This window comes from Ailuropoda melanoleuca, chromosome 1 (genome assembly GCF_002007445.2).
Source record: "Ailuropoda melanoleuca isolate Jingjing chromosome 1, ASM200744v2, whole genome shotgun sequence".
Taxonomy (NCBI): Eukaryota; Metazoa; Chordata; class Mammalia; order Carnivora; family Ursidae; genus Ailuropoda; species Ailuropoda melanoleuca.
This window is the reverse complement of record NC_048218.1, coordinates 3,530,876-3,551,885: the sequence shown is the minus strand read 5'-3', so window position 1 is coordinate 3,551,885 and position 21,010 is coordinate 3,530,876. Positions and strand designations below refer to the sequence as shown.

The following is a 21,010-nucleotide window of genomic DNA, read 5'->3' as shown; positions in this document are numbered from 1 at the left end:
GGGGTCCTAGGAGGCACCTGCGTCCTCGCGGCTCAATGAGGTGGATTCCTCGTCGGCCAGATAACGCACGTGCAAGCGCCTCGGAGCCCTGCAGGGGGCGCACACGAGCTGGGGGCTGCTAAGGGAGCCACGAGACGCCGACATGCCGCGAGATGCCGGAGGAAGGACACAGAGGGTGACTTTCTTGCTCAGAGCTCGGCATTTTACGCCACGCATGCAAAACCTTGCTTTTAGCCTTGGTTGTGTCGTTAGTGTACTTGTGGGTTTGTCCCTCCTGCTGGGGGTCGAGCCCACACGAACCCCGCCATGGCTGGAAATGAGTGTGATGTGCTTTCTGCAGGTTACAAGACCCTCCTGAAAGGGATTTCTGGGAAGTTCAACAGCGGGGAGCTGGTGGCCATCATGGGGCCATCCGGGGCCGGGAAGTCCACGCTCATGAACATTCTGGCTGGATACAGGTGAGCTCACCTGCCGCGGAGAACGGGGTTCTCGCCCCGTTGTTGGCCTGGGGACAGCCCCTGGAAAAGCGAGGCCACCTCGGTCTGCCCTGTCACTTGTCGAGGTTCTGCACAGACTCTGCTGAGGCCTGCGGGGTCGAGCATTAGGAGGCCGAGGGCTGGGGTGCCGGGGTGGCTCAGCAACCGACTCTTGGTTTCGGCTCAGGTCATGATCTCAGGGTCATGAGATGGAGCCCCGCATCGGGCTCTGGGCTCAGTGGGGCGTCTACCTGAGATTCTCTCTCTCCCTCTGCCCCTCGCACTCTGCTCTCTCCCTAGATAAAGAAAACAAAGATTTAAAAAAAAAAATATAAGCTGAGCAGCAGGAGAACCATCAGGCTGGGGCCCGGGGCTCATGTGCTCTAGCCTGGGCCTGTGTTAGCCCCTGACATCCTGCCCGGTGTCTTTCCTGGGGGAGCGGCTGGAAAGCTGAATCTTTCCAAGCGTTCAGGTGCCCTCTTAGCGTCGGCTGGCCTCCCCTCTCAGGCTCCCATTTGCCAACGTTAGCGAGTACTGGTAATACTAATAGTAATGTCGTCTCCTGGGGAAAAAAAGGCGACTATCGCCCCTTTCCTTAGGACCTCTGAATTACTGTTCAACACTACAAATCAGGGTTTTTAAAAACCTCTCCTATGACAAGTTTCTGCCTGTTGCATTCACATCGAAAGGTTGAGGCCAATGCCCAGCGTCATGGGGACGCATGGCAGGGGTGGGGGTGCCCACTTTCAGCACATCCACACCCACAGCCGCTGCCTGGCCTGGGGGTGCTCGGGCAGCCTGGGGCTGCCGACCGCTGCCTGGAGGTGCCTGGGCCCCGAGCCTGGCTCCCAGAGCGGCCGGGAGGAAAGAGCCCAAGGTCACAGTACTGGCCGGGATGAAGCTGGAAACCAGATGTGATTTCACTGGTGTCCACAGCCCCTTGGTGTTTCTGTGCTCTGGGACATCCAGGAGGCAGGCCCTAAGGGGGATGCCTGTGGCTCCCCCCCGGGGCTGAGATGACGCACCCAGAGAGTGTGGGGCAGCGCAGACGCACAGTGGGTCTGGGAGGGGGAGGGAGAGAGGGGGGCTGGCGTCTCTGGGGTGCGTACGCCGTGCCCTGACCTGTCAAGTGAGGGGACAGCTTCCCCTGTGGAGAAGGAGCAGGGCCCAGCCCCCTCCTCTGAGCCACCTGTGCACCGGGGCCCTGCTCCTTCCGCGCCCTCAGGAGCTGGTTCTGACGGATGGCCACCTCCTTGGCGTCAGAGTCCCGGCCTTTGGGGGCTCTTGGTGTAGCCTTGGCTACTCACGAGATCATTCGGAAGCCAGTCTCACAAAGCCCAGCGCAGCCAGGGTGTCCGTCCGACCTGGGGCCGCAGGTGGGAGCACGCACGCGTACCCCTGCGCATTAGCACCTGTTACGTGCGGGTTTGGTACAGCTTCCCCTTCCGTCCTGGGCACGTTCTCCGCGCAGCTCCTTCCTGCGGGTCCCGGTGCTCTTCTGGGCCCCCAGCCCTTCCTGCCCCTTGGCGTCCCTGCGATAAACACTCCAGCTGGGAAGCTGTGGGGAAGGGGCCACTCCCCTCCCCGAGGCCCTGCGGGAGGAGCTGACGGTGTGCTGTGTGGGCTTTGCAGGGAGACGGGAATGAAGGGGGCCGTCCTCATCAACGGGCTGCCCCGGGACCTGCGCTGCTTCCGGAAGGTGTCCTGTTACATCATGCAGGACGACATGCTGCTGCCGCACCTCACGGTGCAGGAGGCCATGATGGTGAGCCCCCACCCCGCCCGGCCTGCGCCCAGCCGGCCCGCCTCCCTTCTCCCCCGTGAGACACAGCAGGGCCCAGTGTGGGGCCGGGGCTTGTGGGTCACCTGCGCGCTGTCAGGTGGGGCTCCGACACCAGGCCTGCTCTTTGGACAGCTCCATTGAGCACAAACTCCCAACACCCCGGGTTCTCGTAGACTCTGGGCGGCAGAATCATGGCCACGTGTCCACATGTGTGAGGAGGTTATGGACCCACCTTCGTGGGTGAGCACTTGGAGGTGTCCACAGTCCTACCGCCCGTGGGCCATCAGCTGTCCTTATTTGTAGCTCTTGGCCCGAGTTCCCCAACCTGGCACCTGGGGTCGGGCCCTGAGTGTCTGGTCCTCGGCCCCCCTGCTGGCCAGGGTCGGGGGGATTGAAGCCAGCCTCTGCTGCACACCACTGCCTCCCAGCCCTGTGCGCGCAGTGGCCCACGGTCACCAGGACGGTGGCAGTGAGCCTTCCCCTTGCCTGCTGCAAAAGGCCGAGCCCAGCCTCCAGGTCCCTCCCCATTCTTAGCTGCTCTGCCTCGCGCCCTGGTCAATCAACGGGCATTAGCCTTGGTTTCCCTGCCAAGAGAGGTCTTGCCCTGTGCTTCTGACTTGGTGGGGCGAAGCTTCCTCTCTGTGGGGTTGGAGAGTGGCTGCCTGGCGTTTCCTCTGAAGGGCACTCCAGGGAATTCTACCTCCGCAAAGGGCAGCGGGCAAGATGTTGGGTACACAGGCTGCCCCGTACCCTGCTCTGCGGGGTCTCCTCATTCATGTCCCCGGGGGCCGAGTGTTCTGGAAGGGGGAGAACTCTCCACGGGGCTGGGCCTCGCCAGCAGACACGTGCTCGGGGCCCCTAAGAGTTTATCCAGCCTCTGCATGGCCGTTCTGACCGGGGCACTGGGAGCTCAGGAGGAGTTCAAATAGAACAGCACATTTGGGAAATCCGAGCTTTGCTGATTCCTGAATTGCTACATCGCCTTCTCTCCGCTGACCAGAGTTTAGCGTCTCAACCAGCTATTGACTAAACACCTGGTTACTTGACCAAGAATCTTCCCTTTGACTTCCAGCGCGATCACTGATTTCTTATCCAGACAAGATTGGCGCCTGTCCCCAACCTGTCACCAGGCTCTGCTGTGAAATTCATTTTCAGAATGAAATTAGGTTTTGATCTTGAGAGGTTTATGATGCCTTTGAAAATCACCGTTCACTTGAGGGAATCCTGCCTTTTGCTTTTGAATGTCCTGCCACAGACGTAGGGACCCAATCCCAGCCACGGGTCAGAACGGCTGTGCATTTCCACGTGCTGCTTCTGACCCTCACGACCACCGGGCAGACCACAAAGTGACCCTGGGTATTGCCTGGCAGGTGGCTGGCCCTGCGAGCCACCCAGGCTTGGCCTCTTCCCCAGCTCACCAGCTGGAAAGTGCGCCCAGGAGGAAATGGAGCAGTCCCCCTTGTCCTTGTCCCCCTTGTCCTTGTCCCCCAAGGCCACCCCCAGAAGGGGGCAGAGCGGAACCGGGGCTGTTACTGGATGCTGATGGCTGCTCGCGGTCTTACCGAGCAGTGCCAGGGGCCCGGTGCCGTGCCAGCGAACAGGAGCTCAAGCAAAACAAAACAACAACAAAACTGGAGTCCTTATATTTAGCTCCGACCAATTTCTGTGGTGTAAACACTGCACTACGGAGCACTGTGGTCCGTCGGTGCTCTAACAGGTGGCCCGTGGCTTCCCACATCCACAGCAGTGGTCTTCACTGACGCCTGGAGTCTCCCGGTCGGTCCATTGCCTGCACCTGCCTTCCCTCTGGGCGTAGCAGAGAAGCCGTCGAGATGACAGGCAGCATCCCAGACACTGACTGGTCTCCTGGGGCCTCCCTTGTTCAGCCGAGGACGGTGGGAAGCCCAGACCTCTGCGGGTGTCCTCTGTCACGTCAGAGTGAGGTCTGCCCTGCTGACCACCATCCATTCTGATTTGCACCCCCGCAGGTGTCCGCCCACCTGAAGCTCCAGGAGAAGGACGAAGGCCGGAGGGAGATGGTGAGTGTGCGCCGAGCCGCAGGCAGTCCCGAAAGTGCACGAAATTCGTTTGGCAAATGCATGGGGAGGGACTTTGGGGCACTGGTTTTGTTTGCTGTTTGTCACCCAGTCTTCTGTGCGGGAGATGGTGACATCTCGGTGTGCGCCCTGGCCTGGCAGCTGGGGGCCCAGACTTTCAGATCTTGGCGCAGCCACCAGCCAGCAAGGACGCGGCAGGAAAGCTTAGTGGCCCAAGCACGCCGGCCTCGACATTCGACCAGGCGCTCTGCCCCTTTAGTGCTCAGTATGCTTTACACCCCATTGTTCTTTTCTGAAACGCTAACATTGAAGATGGTTAGTCATTCCCCTAAAAATAACCAGCCTCCACCCACGTGCACTCACAGAAGAAGTTTGGTTCTTACACATTATTAAGCAGCCTTTAAAAATATATATCAAAAAACAAGTTTCTGGGATGCTGGAGACCTTCTAATCCTCTTCATCCCCCCTCCGCAGCTCCCCCAAAGCCAGGGGCCCAGGGAGGGTGCCGGGAAGCAGCCCCTGGGAGCCGGGAAGCCCCACACAACCCCACGCAGCCCCATGCAGCTGGGGGGCCCCACTTATGCGTACACATCACGTGGGGGAACCTCAGCTTCCCTCCTCTGCTCCCCAGCCAGCCTGGCGCTAGTGGGATTTCCATGCAAGAGTGGAGTTGGGTGAAATCCCATTCATGCGTGATACCATCTTGTCTTCTAAAGCCTTGGAAGACGAGGGTCCAGCCATGGAACGAGGAGGGTCTGTAGGCTAGCACCCTGCTGCAACTTGCCCCTCACGTTTGCTGTAAATCAGAACGATGTCAAGAACTATTAATAGCGATTCTATTTACTGCATCCGTTCCCTTTCCTGCAGCGCATAATAGTTAATATGACGTACACGTGTCATGAGGACAATGCCGGGCATCGCTGGGGCATCCCCTCTCTCCTGCGGCCCCCCAACCCGGCTGCCACCTTCCAGAAACCTCAGGATCAGCCCAGGAGTTGGGGGTCAGCTGCCCTGTGCAGGCGGGAGAGGGCGCACGACCCCTGTGCCGTTGGGGTGCTGCCTGGGGAGCTTTCATTCTGAGGTCCAAAGGGATGAAATGGATTACTGGAACCCAGAACAGAGACGTGGCAGGTGTGGGGACCACGCCATCGGGTGGCTGGTCAGGGTCTTGGGGGAGGGCCACGGGAGCCCATTCTACCTGCTCTAGCGGAAGGGACGGGTGAGACTGCCTTCTTGGTAGGGCAAGGAGGTGTCTCCGGTGGGCCAGGCCCACGTGCACGTCCTCCATATGCTGGCCTGAGACACGGACATGAGGACACCCGCATGCTGCTCTCAGCTGGGTTTACAAGAGCAAAGACATGGTGTCGGCAAGGGTCTTCTCTGCCGACTGTGTGACTGAGTCCTCCTGTGGGAGCGGGAGCCTTGCCCCTGTCCAGATTCGTCTGCTGCTGGATTGAGCAAGGCGCCGAGCCATCCCTGTGGGGTCTGGAGCTGCTCTCGGGTCCCACACACGCGTCTCACCGGAAGCGCCCATTCCAGTCCGGCCAAGTGTAGGGGCTGCCTCTCCCAAGAGAGCATCCGCAGGACTGTGTGGTTATTTCAAGGATGAAAGAGCAGCCCAGTGCCTGCCCTGACTCATTTCCCTCGAACCTAGGCTGCGGTTGTTTGTGTTTTGTGGAAACAATAGAATGGAATGTTCTAGTAGGTAATGGAATGTGTCATCCACAGCCTTCCTTGGTTCCCAGAAAAGCAGCCTCAGCCCTCGAGGGTTCCCAGCAAGGGGCTTGTTTGGGGCGAGATCTCCCAGGGCTGGGACAAGTTCTTTCTGACTAGTTCTACTGCAAAACCAACCTGCAGAGAATCCCTCTCGAGAGAGCGCTGGGGAAACAGGCTGGACGGGACAGGGGAAGGGCCGGCATCGACATTTGCCTCCACGTCCAGCCTGTCCATGGCGGCCGAGGGCACGAGGGGCGGGGCACACCCGGCCACAGGGAGGGAGCTCTGTGAGGACAGATGGTGGAAGGGAATGGCATGTGCCATGCCGTGGGGGGCCCCAAAGGTGAGCCTGGAGTGACCGGAGTGACTTCGTTCGGCAAGTTCGGCAGAAGGCCGTAGAAGCTTGGTGGCCCTGGGAAAGCCAACAGATGCTGGCTGCAGGGGAAGAAAGCCATGCCAGAGAACCCTCCCCACCTGCCCTGCCTCATGGCCCTTCCTGGACAACCTCGCTGACCTTCTTTCCTGATTGTGATCCCTCAAATGCAGTGTATTCGAGAAGGGCAGCGGGTTGGGTTTACAGATCAGCAAGGAAAAAGCCTCGTGGGATTCGGACCCAGGTCCGCCTGACCCGACTGCCTCCTGACCTCTGGGACAGTAGTGCCCTGGCTCAGCCTGTCACCCAGGCTGCATTTTGTCAGTAACTCAAGAGCTGGAGTGGAAACTTTCTTTTCTGTGAGTTCCTTCACCTTCTGGATGACCTCATCTCCCTGCAGAAGCCACTAGACTGGGGTCCGCCACCAGGAGCCGGGATGGTGGCCTGGTGCATTCTCATGGAAACTCCAGGAGGGCTGGCCCTGGGAGGTGAGCCTGGGGTGGAGGAGGGGTAGGTGACCACAGACCCCCACCGTCCCAGGGCCTGCTTCCAGGAAGACACCTGAACACCGCACTCAAGTCTGCTGACTCCTGTTCCCCGAGTCAATACTGGATCAGTGATCTGGAGTGGACATGGAGGCCTAGTCACAGTGGACTGTTTATATCCCGGTGCCCGGCCTGCTTCCTGGAGAGGGACATGGGCAGGGCCCCCGTGGAAGGAGTGACTGCGTCAAGCCATTTCCTGGCCTTACTGCCCCATCAGAGCCCTGGTTCTCCATGATGACTGCCAACGGGAGGCTTTCCTTCTTCCTGAGAGGCCTGGCCAGCGTGGCGTGGGTTTGCGGGAGCTGTGGGCCCTGCTCAGAGTGCTGTTGATAGCTGCTGGTGAATACAAGACCTCCTCTGTGCCAAGCTTTACCCCGCATGCTGTCATTGCTCTCCCATGTCGCCGTCACGATGGCCCTCCCCTTTGTGCTGCTCAGACACTTGATCAGCCTGGCTGTGTGTGTGCCGATCCCCCCGTTCTGCACTTGGTGATGGAGCACCTTCCCGGGCCTGAGCAAGGCTTACAAGCGTGGGAGCCTGCCAGGTCACCAGCAGGAGGCAGAATGGGCCCAACGGGCCTGGCTCCAGCACTGCTCCCCAGCCTCCTGGGCCCAAACCAGGACCTCAGACTTGGAAAGGCACCTGCCCCCTTGGCAACGGGCAGCCTGGGATGGGCCCTGATATGCAGCCCCATCCGTGTGTCCACGAGGGGGTTGGGGGAGGCCCAGGCATTTCCAGATGGGCCTGGAGGTGAGGAGGCGTGGCAGGCAGTCCCTGATGGCAGCTCTGGCTCTGCTGCTCCCCCAGGTCAAGGAGATCCTGACGGCTCTGGGCTTGTTGTCTTGTGCCAACACACGGACTGGAAGCCTCTCTGGCGGCCAGCGGAAGCGCCTGGCCATTGCCCTGGAGCTGGTGAACAATCCTCCCGTCATGTTCTTCGATGAGCCCACCAGGTAATCAAGAACAGCGGAGGGAAGAGCCCTGCCCTCTCTACCAGCAGTTTTTGCAGGAGCCCCTAGAGTCACCTCAGAAGGGGGAAGCATGTGCTCTGCCTGCCCATCTTTTTCTCCTATCCTGGGGTCCCAAGCAGAGACCTGACTCCCCCCCTCCCTGTCTGACTCTAGAAGATATGAGGGGCTCAGGTTTGCAGGACGGAGCTCCCCACTGTGCTATGAATGCGGAGTATGGTTTGGGGGGTCCCACAGGCATTTCACAGTGCCCCTTGCCTTACAGTGGCCTGGACAGCGCCTCCTGCTTCCAGGTGGTCTCCCTGATGAAAGGGCTGGCGCAAGGAGGGCGGTCCATCATCTGTACCATCCACCAGCCCAGCGCCAAGCTCTTTGAACTCTTCGACCAGGTACATGTGGTGATAGCCCAGGTGACACCAAATCCCAGGGACTCACAGTTTCCTGGCAGTTCCTGGGGGTGTCTTCATTTTTGAGTGGCCTTAAGTGTTACGTTTCATAAGACTCTGGAGTCATAAGCAGCTGAGGTCGCAGGGCGGGAGAGGGTAGAAGGAGCTGGCCGGTATTCTCCCTCTGGAGCTGATATCCAGCCGAGGGGTCTGACATTGCTAAAGCTTTTCCACCCTCACCCCTGTAACAATGGGGAACACTTGTTTTACAGAATTGAATGGCAGGTTATCATATGTGTACAACATCATTTCTTTTATAAATTGTAGGTTTTGATATTGTAAGCAAAAAAANGCAGTTCCTGGGGGTGTCTTCATTTTTGAGTGGCCTTAAGTGTTACGTTTCATAAGACTCTGGAGTCATAAGCAGCTGAGGTCGCAGGGCGGGAGAGGGTAGAAGGAGCTGGCCGGTATTCTCCCTCTGGAGCTGATATCCAGCCGAGGGGTCTGACATTGCTAAAGCTTTTCCACCCTCACCCCTGTAACAATGGAGAACGCTTGTTTTACAGAATTGAATGGCAGGTTATCATATGTGTACAACATCATTTCTTTTATAAATTGTAGGTTTTGATATTGTAAGAAAAAAAAAAGGCCCAGGGATGAAATGTGTACAGCTTCAAGATTTTTCCTAGCAGGTGGTTGGTGTGAGGGGAAAGAAAAGCAATATAATAAAGTAATACATGTCCATATGATATCTTCCCTGACTTAAAGTTCCCTTTAAACTTCAGCATTTTAGGGAGGTAATATAAAACTCTCCTGAAAGAGAGAGAAATTGATTGATGGATGGGTGGTTGGGTAGGTGGGTGGGTGAATGGATGGAAAGATGGATGGATGGAGGGTTGAATGGGTAATGGATGGATGGATGGATAGGTAAATGGGTGGGTGGGTGGATGGATAAAAGGTTGAATGGGTAGTGGATGGATGGATGGATGAGTGGGTGGGTGGATGGAAAGATGGATGGTTGGATGGAAGGTTGAATGGGTGGTGGATGGATGGGTGTATGGATAGGTAAATGGGAGGGTGGATGGATGGGTGGGTGGGTAGGTAAATGGGAGGGTGGATGGATGGATGGGTGGGTAGGTAAATGGGAGGGTGGATGGATGGGTGGGTGGGTAGGTAAATGGGAGGGTGGATGGATGGATAGGTAAATGGGTGGGTGGGTGGATGGGTGGGTAGTGGATGCATGTGTAGATGATTGGGTAGGTGGGTGGGTAGAAGGTTGAATGGGTGATGGATCGAGGGGTCGATGGATTGGCAGCTCCTGTTGCTTTACAAAGGAGGACGAGGTTGATGTTCTCCCTCTCCTTACTTTTTTCCAGCTTTACGTCCTCAGTCAAGGACAATGTGTGTACCGGGGAAAAGTCTCAAATCTCGTACCATACTTGAGGGATTTAGGTCTGAACTGCCCAACCTATCACAACCCAGCTGACTTTGGTAAGTAGAGCCTTGACCCGCTGGAGGGGAAGGAAAGGGGCTGTTTTCCACTCTCAGTGGGTTTCTGCATTTACCTGAAGCCCCCAAATCTGGAATTCCTTAAATCCACATATGGCTCAACTCCCATCCTGTGGTGGCACTTCTAAGAACAGATAAGAGTTTTCTTTCTTCCAGAGAAGATATCTGGGAACTAGAACAAGGATGCNAGGTCTGAACTGCCCAACCTATCACAACCCAGCTGACTTTGGTAAGTAGAGCCTTGACCCGCTGGAGGGGAAGGAAAGGGGCTGTTTTCCACTCTCAGTGGGTTTCTGCATTTACCTGAAGCCCCCAAATCTGGAATTCCTTAAATCCACATATGGCTCAACTCCCATCCTGTGGTGGCACTTCTAAGAACAGATAAGAGTTTTCTTTCTTCCAGAGAAGATATCTGGGAACTAGAACAAGGATGCTGTGGCTAGGAGCCATGTTTCCTAATGCTTTGCCCTATTGGGTATCTGATTTAAAGGAAGGTATTTCTGAAAATAAATAACCTTTAAAAATAAAAAATGACCCTTTTACATTGATGAACTGATGTGTTAAAATGTGGATTTAAATTTCCACCAAACAGAACAAAAAAGGGGATGCTCAGAGTCCAGAGACCAAGTTGATGGTCTTAGCTCCGTCTCCTGAGTTGGTGGTCCCAGGGTTGGCAGCCCAGTGCGCCATGTCTCGGCCCTTGAGAGGCAGGAGCCCACACCTGCATGCTGGAATTGCTCCCAGGCACCTCCCCTGGCCATGCCCTCCAGGANTGTGGATTTAAATTTCCACCAAACAGAACAAAAAAGGGGATGCTCAGAGTCCAGAGACCAAGTTGATGGTCTGAGCTCCGGCTCCTGAGTTGGCGGTCCCAGGGTTGGCAGCCCAGTGCGCCATGTCTCGGCCCTTGAGAGGCAGGAGCCCACACCTGCATGCTGGAGTTGCTCCCAGGCACCTCCCCTGGCCATGCCCTCCAGGACGTTGATGCCGCTGCTGTGGCCATCACTTTCTCCCCACCTGCTGGGGCTCTGGGCCCAGCACGTCTCCTCCACACCATACCCCACACACCTGTCAGCAAGCCACACAGCCTCTCCAGGCCGTGTCTCCAAAACCAATTCTCCTCCTCCATCCAGCTCTGCAAGCCAGGGAGCCTGGCATCCCTCTTGCCTTCTCTTTCTCTCAAGCTTCATATTTACTAGACTGCCAAGTGCTTGACACCCCCCACCCAGTCGTGTTCCCCCACCTCAGCCCCTGTGCTGGGGTCGAGTCTTGGCCAGCATATTCTGCCTGCCCATGGCTGCTGCAAGGAAGCCCCACAGGCTGGTTGGCCTAAAACAGCAGAAATTCATCCTCTCGCAGTGCTGGGGCTGGAAGACAAGGTGTGGGCAGGGCCGTGTTGCCTCAGAGTGCTCCAGGAGAGGGTCCTTCCTGCCATTCCATCTCCTGGAGGCTCCAGCATTCCTGGGCTGGTGGCTGGGCCTCTCCAGTCTCTGCCCTTGTCCTTGCATGGCTTTTTTTTCTCGGTGTCTCTGGATGTCCTCTCCTCCTCTTGTAAGGACACCAGTCATGGGACTCAGGGCCCACCCGAAATCCAGGATGATTTCATCTCAAGATCCATAACTAATTATATCTGCAAAGAGCATTTTCCAAATACAGCCACATTCTGAGGTTCCAGGTGGACATGAATGGGGGGACCCTCTCAATCTAACGCACGCCTTCTCTGTCCCAGCCATCAGCCTTTCTCATCCAGATGTTTCTCCCCCAAGCAGCTGGCCACAGCACTGCTGGGATTCCATATCTCTACATCATCATCCCCCAAATTGTGTTCCATGAGAACACGGTTCCCAGGCCAGGCTCTATCTTCTGAGATGTGGGTCATGACAGAGAGGGGGCACATAGTGGACAGGAAGGGGCCGAGGNTTTTTTTTCTCGGTGTCTCTGGATGTCCTCTCCTCCTCTTGTAAGGACACCAGTCATGGGACTCAGGGCCCACCCGAAATCCAGGATGATTTCATCTCAAGATCCATAACTAATTATATCTGCAAAGAGCATTTTCCAAATACAGCCACATTCTGAGGTTCCAGGTGGACATGAATGGGGGGGACCCTCTCAATCTAATGCATGCCTTCTCTGTCCCAGCCATCAGCCTTTCTCATCCAGATGTTTCTCCCCCAAGCAGCTGGCCACAGCACTGCTGGGATTCCATATCTCTACATCATCATCCCCCAAATTGTGTTCCATGAGAACACGGTTCCCAGGCCAGGCTCTATCTTCTGAGATGTGGGTCATGACAGAGAGGGGACACATAGTGGACAGGAAGGGGCCGAGGGAGAGGGAAGTCTCACCTAAAGAAAGGCTTCGGTGTGTTGTGAAGGCAGTGGATGGAGCCAGTGGTCATCACACACTTGTTCCCCAGAGAGAGAAAGCAGGTGGGGGCAGGGGCCACTGAGCAGGGGCAGAGTGTGGAAGTCCAGAGCTTGCAAAGAGGAGAAAACCTAGGGGNCTTCTGAGATGTGGGTCATGACAGAGAGGGGACACATAGTGGACAGGAAGGGGCCGAGGGAGAGGGAAGTCTCACCTAAAGAAAGGCTTCGGTGTGTTGTGAAGGCAGTGGATGGAGCCAGTGGTCATCATACACTTGTTCCCCAGAGAGAGAAAGCAGGTGGGGGCAGGGGCCACTGAGCAGGGGCAGTGTGTGGAGGTCCAGAGCTTGCAAAGAGGAGAAAACCTAGGGGGTAGGAAACCGGGCACATGGGACTGTGGGAAGGTCTCAGGAAAGTGAGAGTATTCCCTTCTGGCAGCTTCTCTTCCCTCTGCGTCACCGGAGAGAGGGTGGGAGGGGAGGGGAGAGTGGCCATGTGGAGCATGGTGGAGCATGGGGTGTGAGTGAGCAGGTGAGCCGGCCACGCTGGGCTCGGGTGGCATCACCGATGACGATGTTCTCTTGTGGCAGCATGTCCTGGTTTATGACAGGCTCTAGGAGGGCTGGGGGAAAGCAGATAGCTGCTGTGGCCTGAGGGCAGGGCCAAAAAAATCGAGGCCGGTGACTTTGGGTTTCAGCAAGGATGTTAGTGAGGGGAGGGGCCGTGGGAAGGAGGCATGGGAGATTGCAGGTCGTGGTGGGAAGGAGCGGCAGTCGTGTGGGGTGTGGAACCAGGGGCCGCAGAGAGGCCGTGGGATCCAGAGACGGGGTCTGGAGGACACGCTCCCTGGGGATCAGGAGGTGGGGCCGACAGTCCCAAGCTGGCCTGTGGCTCTGGTCCCCTCTCCATGGTGCTGAAGCTCTGTCTCTGCGCCCATCGCTCCCGCTCCCTGTGGAGCCCAGAGGGACACGCAAGCCCCGTCCTGCTCATCCCTTGCCTCCAATCCTGGGGCTTGAATGCCCGAGGCAGGCATTCAGGAACCATCACTGGGTGAATAAGTTAATAGACGCACAAGCTGGTTACCCCCCAGGCTCCCTGGCATCACCATCTGAATTTGCATTTCTAGGATCCTGACATGATACATGGCCTTGCTGGGGATTTTAGAGCTGACGAAATATTGGTTGCAGAATGAGCTTATCATATCATGCAGCATCCATATAATCCATTAAAAGTACTCCTGCGAGGCTCATGGCTGTATCGTTGCAAAATGAACAAGGCCTGGGCTCATGTTAGCGACGGGGGCTCCTCCCCAGGGGGGCCTGGAGTTGACCCGTCTGTGTCTCCCACAGTCATGGAGGTCGCATCCGGCGAATACGGCGATCAGAACGGCCGCCTGGTGAGAGCCGTCCGGGAGGGCATGTGTGACTCTGACCACAGGAGAGAGCCTGGGGGGGATGCCGAGGTGAACCCTTTTCTTTGGCACCGGCCCTCTGAAGAGGTAAAGCAGGCAAAACGATTGAAGGGGTGGAGAAAGGTAATGCAAAGCTCCGGCCCCCCGCGGGACGGCTGCATGCTGCGCCTTGCACCCTGCCGCATGGGGGCTCTTCCTCAGCCAAGGGGAGCTGCGTCCGGGGCTGGCGGCTCACGTCCCCCCGGTCCTGTGTGTGCCCGCAGGATTCCACCTCCATGGAGGGATGCCACAGCTTCTCGGCCAGCTGCCTCACCCAGTTCTGCATCCTCTTCAAGCGGACCTTCCTCAGTATCATGAGGGATTCGGTAAGGCTGTTGGCCAACGTCTCTGAGGGCAGAGGGGGCTGCGGGGTCACTTCCCTGTTAGTTCATCCTGACTGAGCTCTCAGGCTGTTTTCCCTGCATTTGCATGGGTCAGCTTTCCCTCCGCGATGCTGCCGTGACAAACACTCCCCAGTGGCTAGACAGGAAATACGCAGGTTGCGCTGCGGTCATGTGTTGGTGGCTGTGGCTGGTGGCCCCACCCTACATGTCTCATCCTGGGACCCAGAATGGAGACATGGCTCCTTTTCTGGAACACGATGAGGGCAGCCTGTAAAAGTTCCCACTGGAGGTGGCAGATCCTCTCTTGTGCTCGCATTCCTCTGGCCAAGCCCAAGTGGGAGTGTGCCCGTCTCTGAAGGAGGCCCTGGGGCACAGGGCACCGGCAGGTGCACAGAGCCCGGTTGGGCAGGAGGTGGTGAGAGCCTGGGAGCCATGATTCTGTCCACCCATCACAGTGGACAATCTGGCAGGCTCCCTGCTGAGGAGAGCTGAGTGCCCAGTGGGGCCTCTGGGACTGCTTTGACCGCTGGGGGCCTTGTCGCTGCCCAGGCTAGAGCACTCCGGGGAGGGGCCTCAGCTGTATCCATTCTCTGCCCCTCCCAGCACTGTCCCCTCCTCTGAAGGCAGACTGCCCTTCGCGCCATTCGTGAAGGTGATTTAACAGAGGACAGCAAGTGCTTCTGTTTTAACAGCAGCAAGCTGCTGTGTGTCTGTGTGTATGTGTGGCCTACTGCCTGTGTGGGTCTCTGTGTGTGTCTCTGTGTGACAGTAAACTGTGTGTCTGTGTGTGTATGTGTGTGTGTGTGTGTTTCTGTGTGTGTGTGTCTGTCTGTATGACTCTGTGTCTGTGTGTGTCTGTATGACTCTGTGTGTGTGTGTCTGTGTGTCTGTGTGTGTCTCTGTGTGCCTCTGTGTGTGTGTGTGTCTGTGTGTGTGTGGGGGGGGGTTGGGGCTTGTTTTTCTGGAGGAGAAATCGGGGCCTGATGCCTCCGAAGGCCTTGGCCTCGCGGTCTTTGCCCGACCCCCACGCCCATCAGCGAGAGCTGCATCTTCCCCCAGGTCCTGACGCACCTGCGAATCACGTCTCACATTGGAATCGGGCTCCTCATCGGCCTGCTGTACCTGGGGATTGGGAACGAAGCCAAGAAGGTCCTGAGTAACTCCGGCTTCCTCTTCTTCTCCATGCTGTTCCTCATGTTTGCGGCCCTCATGCCCACCGTTCTCACGTGTGAGTGCCTGACCCTATACCCACCCACCAATGGGGGACCGAGGTCATGGCTCGCCCGATAGACGAGTATTGTGACACAGAACATCTTGGTTTTTCGAAATATCACTTTTTTTGTTGACAGGGACTATCGTATTTTCTCTTAGAGAAGAAAATACATGCCACGTTTAAGCCAAAGGAATTAATCACTAATGGAGAACCTTGAGCATTGTGGAAGGCTGACGAGAGAGATTTCTAAAAAGTTGTCTAATCTGGAACCCCTCAAATCTTACAGCTTAACTGTTACCTCATTCACTTATTACGCCCGCCTGCCGTGGCCGAGTTTGTGAGTGAATAAAGCTATTCTAGATGGATTTCCATGGTTCTAGATGGTTTGCAGAGCACACTGCCCTTGCTCACTGCAGGCTGACAGTAAACTCCAGCATAAAACTTGCCCCAGTGTCGCCTCCCTGAATGGCCCTGCATGCTTAGGACTGGGGGACCTTGCCCACGGGAGGAATCCACTGGTCAGTGTTGAGCTGAGCAGGAAATACTTCTGCGAGTCACTACAGTAATGCTCCATATCCGAGTAGATGTTCTCCGCTCTCCGACTGTCCGCCCGGTGACCCTTCGGGGTAGAAACACGGTCGGCAGCTTTTCCAGGCTGGTGAATCGTTCCATGGGTCTTAGCTCAGTGTCCGAGTGCCCCACACACTGCAGGTGCGCCTCGCAGCCCCCCGCGCGGCACGAGCATGCCTGGGCGGACGTCCGGCTCGTGGGCTGTGTCTGCCTGACCCCTTTGCCCTCCTTCTGTCTCCTAGTTCCCCTGGAGATGGGAGTATTTCTTCGGGAGCACCTGAATTACTGGTACAGCCTGAAGGCCTACTACCTGGCCAAGACCATGGCCGACGTGCCTTTCCAGGTGTGTTGGCGAAGGGGCAAGGGTTCTCTGTCATTCCCTGTGGAAGGGGCGGGAGACGCCCGTTTCCACGAGGGGTGACGGACGCTGTGCTTGCAGATCATGTTCCCCGTGGCCTACTGCAGCATCGTGTACTGGATGACGTCCCAGCCGTCCGACGCCGTGAGGTTCGTGCTGTTCGCGGCGCTTGGCACCATGACGTCCCTGGTGGCGCAGTCCCTGGGTCTGCTCATTGGAGCCGCATCCACGTCCCTGCAGGTACCAGCCGAGGACACAGCACGGGGAGGGGGGCTTCCTTCTCCACCTGGGCCAGTGAGGCCGGGGACCTCCTCCCTAAAATGCCTCCTCCTAATTCTGCCCCAACTTCCTGGATTGGCTTCACCAGGTCGATGTCCAGGGAAGGAACCGCATTGGCATGGCTGGTCAGGGTGGGCACACTGACAACAGCAGGTGCCCTTAGGTGGCCCTAGTGCCTGCCAAGCACTGTTCCCAGTGCTTTCCACATCATAGTTCGTTGAGCCCCAGGCACCCCCCACCCCGAGCTGGGGTGGCGCTATCCCCATTTCACAGTGGGGGAGACTGAGGCCCAGAGAGGAATCATGATCTGGTCAGGGTCGTGCCGCTGGCTCGGAGTCCAAGCTCTCAACGCCTATGTTTTGCTGCCGCTGGGGGATCCACCCTGCCATCCCTTGGCCCCCCGGGGCTTCACATGCCCCCCAGCCTGCCAAACCCATGTGCTTCTGCAGCTCCTGCAGGGGTGGCCTCTCTGTCCCCCAAAACAAAGCCACACTCTGGTGAATCGTGTGCACCCCAGGCCTTCAACACACGCCCCTCCCCTGCCGCTGGGTGTGATGGGCTCTCCGTTTCCATCTTCAGAGCCCACTGCCAGTGATCGCTCAGCCTCCAGGGTGGTCCCCTCGTCATGGATAGGCATAGCGATGGTGTGTATCGGATAGCCATGGAACACGCTCGGCCCCACCGACGCCCCAAGTGCCCAGGGAATGGTGCTCTTTGCCCCTTCCTCCCTTGGACACAGCGGCAGCACGTCCAGATGCTGTCCCGTGGCCTCGTCGCCATTCGCCTTGGTCCCTGCCTCCTGAGGGAGGCTGTCTCTCTTCGCCCTCCCTCTGCTGGGGCCCCCCGATCTCTGAGGACGACATCCCTGCCCCTCCCTGCACGGACACAGGCTGCAGGCTGGAAGACAGGGGCTCCTCGGTGCTGTCCTGGCCTTGTGTGAGCAGCCTGGAGCCCTGGCCCTTTCCCAGCTGCTGGTGACTCTCCCCAGACACGTGGGATACGGCCCCCAGGGGACACGAGGTAACCACCTGCTGCCCCTGAGCACGTCCCCTGTGTGTCCCCCCAGGTGGCGACCTTTGTGGGACCCGTAACGGCCATCCCCGTCCTCCTCTTCTCGGGGTTCTTTGTCAGCTTCGACACGATCCCGGCTTACCTGCAGTGGATGTCCTACATCTCCTACGTCAGGTAGCGTGTGTGGCGTGTGAGCACTCCGGAGCTCCGTGTGGACAGGGAGAGGACAAAAGCCACTTCTTAGCCACCAGCTCAATGCCAGCATGATGCTTGCACCAGGAATCCGAGACTATTGGTGCCTTTCAGTTTTTCCTAAGTCTCGTGTGTCTGCACCCTTTTGAACACACACAGACACACACACACACACAGACACACACACATGCACACATGCACACACAAGGATAAAATAAATACTAGGAGTTTGTGCCTTGAAGAAGCCATGGTGGGCCCCTATGTTCTGCCCATTTTGGAGAGGGCCATGGGGGGCGTATTTCCACCTTACAAACCTCGTCCGTCTCTGGAATGAACAGTGCTCATAACAAGGTTCTGACCCTGTATAAATCCAGTGGAAACCAAGTCATGTTTCAAACATCCTAGGATCTTTGAACAAGAGCGTCCTGGCCCCCGGGCGCTAGAGCGTTCGGACCTCGTCCTCTCTGCTCTGGGTCCCGGCGCGTCGGCCTCCCCGGGCAACGCCCATCTTCAGAGCGTTTCTCCCCCAGCTGTAGCGATTCCATGTGACACACAAGAGCCAAAGTTGGGAACAAGCTTTCTTTTTCTAGAATGTCAGTCCAGACCCAGATGCATTGTTCAGGAAAGCAAAATCAGAACAAAGCACCCGTACAGAGTTTCAGCGGTCTGCGTGTGCTCCAATGCCAGGAAATCAGAAACCCATGTCTTTCTTCTCAAAATTGGCGTTTTTGTTCTGACACTATAGGGCTGGACCCGAGTGAGAGATGGTGCAGAAGGGTTTTATTGAAATGATCTCTAGTCCTTCAAAGGCTATCGGATCCTTTATTATATCTAACTGTTAAAAAATATGTTCTATCAGGAGATCAAAGAGCCTTCCCGTTCGTTTCCCCCACTGAACGAATACCTACTCTTCGTTCAGCTTGGTTTTGTGCATAGAGGCTCTGGAGAAAGCAAAAGTTGGGAAAACCTGAGCCAAGCCATTGGATGCGATTGTCTCGGGAGGCTGCTGGGAGGCTGGGAAGTATTTCTGTGACGTCGGGTCTCGGGGAGGGAGGGGGGCCGCCCTGCGGATCACGGACAGGGGATCCCTGTCCCTCGGCAAATGGAGGCAGACGCGAGGGCGTGGGGTCCCTTGGCCGCGAGGAGGGCCTTGCTCACGGCCGATGCCTTCCTCCCCAGGTATGGGTTCGAAGGGGTCATCCTGTCCATCTACGGGCTGGACCGAGAGGACCTGCACTGTGGCATCGATGAGACGTGCCACTTCCAGAAGTCGGAGGCCATCCTGAGGGAGCTGGACGTGGAGGACGCCAAGCTCTACCTGGACTTCATCGTTCTGGGCATTTTCTTCATCTCCCTGCGCCTCATCGCCTATTTTGTCCTGAGATACAAAATCCGGGCGGAGAGGTAAAAACAGCTGAGTGCCGGGAGACATGGACATAGACATCATGGCCCAGGGTCCCTTGTAGGGCCGCAGAGACAGCTGCCACCCAGCCCCCGGCGACGTGCTCGGTCTGCGGGCATTGTGCTGCCCATCCGCGCCCAGCTGGCTTGGCGCCTCTCTCCCATCTCCCTTTCTGGCTTCACGTGGGAAGAAGATGTAGAAAGGTGTCACATCCTCGTGCAGAATTTAACACCGTGGTGGCCGAGCCCAGGAGCGGGCAGTAGAGCAGCGGCCGGGAGGCCAGGGAGGAAGGCCCGAGCCAGGGGCAGCCCTGTCTCCTGCCTGTCGCTGTCGTCCTACGGTTTTGTCTCCTCCTCCGGGGAGAAGTCAATTTCTAAGCCAAAAGCCGATAACTCTCATTCATTTTAAGAAACTGTATCTTTTTAGTACTTGTTCAAGGAAATTATTCAGGGTAAGTAACACATTTTGCTTAGAGACATGAGGGGCTTAACTAAGGTGCAGAGCTGGTCTCATTTTCAGGCAGAACTTGGGAAAGCCGCGGGCGCGGTCCCCAGCAGAGAGAAGGCTCTGGGGCTGCACGCGTTCCAAAAAGTCATACAGAAAGCTGGAGGGTGACATTGGCCAACCTTCCCAAACTGTTTTCTTCCTATCGCCCCCACCCCATGCTGCTTATTTTAAGCAAAAATACATTGTTTATTTCTTCCTAACTTTCTAAACACCTTAATTTCGCCTAAAAATTTCGCCTGTCTAGAAGATGAGCTTTGTTGGTTTTTGCACACATGTCCCTCTCCTCACATAGCACATCGACTGCCTCCATGGGAGTGGGGAGAGCTGGGTGGGCGGCAAAGCCCCGGGGGCTGGGGAGGGTCTCCGGATGCCGAGAAGGGAGCCGCCGGCAGTGGGCGGAGGGTGCCCAGACCTCCCGGCCTGCAAGGCCTCGCAAGCAGCCGTCACAGTCCGCGTGGCCCCGGCTCCTGTGGCTTGGTCAGACGGTGCGCAGGGTCGTGGGCAAGGCCACCTCCCAAGCCCCGTGTCTGTGACATCCTCGCCTTCTTAGTGCTGGGCCCCTGTCGATGTCACAGACCAGAAGCTCCTTCTTCCCAGTGACGGAATCACAGAATAAAATCCCTGTGGGGCAGGAGCGGCGGGCGCATCTGCGGGGTAAACGGCCTCTGGCTTACGCACAGGCGCCGTGTGCCTGCTAGCCTTCAGAGGCCGTGTGACCGCAGGGGGAGCTCAGAGGAGGCCAAGGAGGGAAACGGAGTCGCTCCCTGCTTGGAATCTCACGTGAACAATAGCGCTGCATGGTCTCCAAGGTGCTGGCAGCTCTAGAGGGGTCTTTGACTCCTCAGTTTTGTTCCCAAAGCTTCTATTTCCCACTTTAATAGAATGGAAAGAGTTCAAATTTTACTCACATACAGATTTGACTTGCAAATGCTTGGCGATCCTGTTTCACCCTTGGATCCTTTGAGGTAACCACGCTGGAGCATATTAAAATGTCACTCTGAGTTTCACTGTTCCGTACGACGGTGGCATTACCTTCCAGATTAGTCATTTACCCAGGAACTAATTTAGGCTTTATGAAGAGTCTTCATTTAGTTTCAAGACAGATTTGCCTGCAAGACGTCATAGGTTGGAAGACCCACCTAGGAATAGCCTGGTGAAATGCGGGGGCGGGGGGGGTGATGGCTGTGATCCCGTCTCCACCTCACAGCAGGTGCTCTCCGCACTTACAGGCCTCTTCCCCTCTGTGACCCTGCAAGGATAGGCTGGCCTGGAGCCACACTGCCCCCGCCAACAGGCAGCTCATCTCCTGCACTGATCCCACCGTGCCATGTCTCAGCCACTTCAGAAAGAAACAGTGAGATCCCTCAAGATTGCAAACCTGGTTTCCAGTATACCTGTGCCCTTAGAAGGGGTCATTTCCCTAGGAGGTCATGGTCCCCGCATTTCAATTTTCCAGTTAATAAATTCATTCATCCCTTTAATAGACGAGGAACTGAGTAAGGGGCCGA

The 21,010-nt window shown here is 56.9% G+C and overlaps 1 protein-coding gene across 2 annotated transcripts; it reads left to right on the top strand.

Moving 5' to 3' along the window:
* Positions 1–291: 291 nt before the first annotated feature.
* Positions 292–19,702, top strand: ABCG1 (ATP binding cassette subfamily G member 1). 2 transcript variants are annotated; one of them, XM_034655303.1, is made up of 13 exons: positions 292–458; positions 2,109–2,241; positions 4,248–4,298; positions 7,758–7,903; positions 8,184–8,307; positions 9,681–9,795; positions 13,526–13,674; positions 13,851–13,952; positions 15,030–15,198; positions 15,996–16,096; positions 16,193–16,351; positions 17,457–17,575; positions 18,773–19,702. In XM_034655303.1, the coding sequence occupies exons 1-13, from the start codon at positions 307–309 to the stop codon at positions 18,999–19,001; spliced, it is 1,749 nt and encodes a 582-aa protein (XP_034511194.1). In that variant the 5' UTR covers positions 292–306; the 3' UTR covers positions 19,002–19,702. The 2 variants fall into 2 exon arrangements, with proteins under 2 accessions (XP_034511194.1, XP_034511189.1); XM_034655298.1 differs by having other exon boundaries at positions 13,526–13,710.
* The last annotated feature ends 1,308 nt before the right edge of the window (positions 19,703–21,010 follow it).

What these genes read in the sequence shown, in the direction of transcription:
- ABCG1 (XM_034655298.1), top strand. Translation starts at nt 307, where the DNA reads ATGGCTGGAAATGAGTGTGATGTGCTTTCTGCAGGTTACAAGACCCTC. An exon ending in TCACAACCCAGCTGACTTTG is followed by an intron (nt 9,796 to 13,525) that starts GTAAGTAGAGCC and finishes TGTCTCCCACAG; the next exon opens with TCATGGAGGTCGCATCCGGC. An exon ending in TGGCCGACGTGCCTTTCCAG is followed by an intron (nt 16,097 to 16,192) that starts GTGTGTTGGCGA and finishes CTGTGCTTGCAG; the next exon opens with ATCATGTTCCCCGTGGCCTA.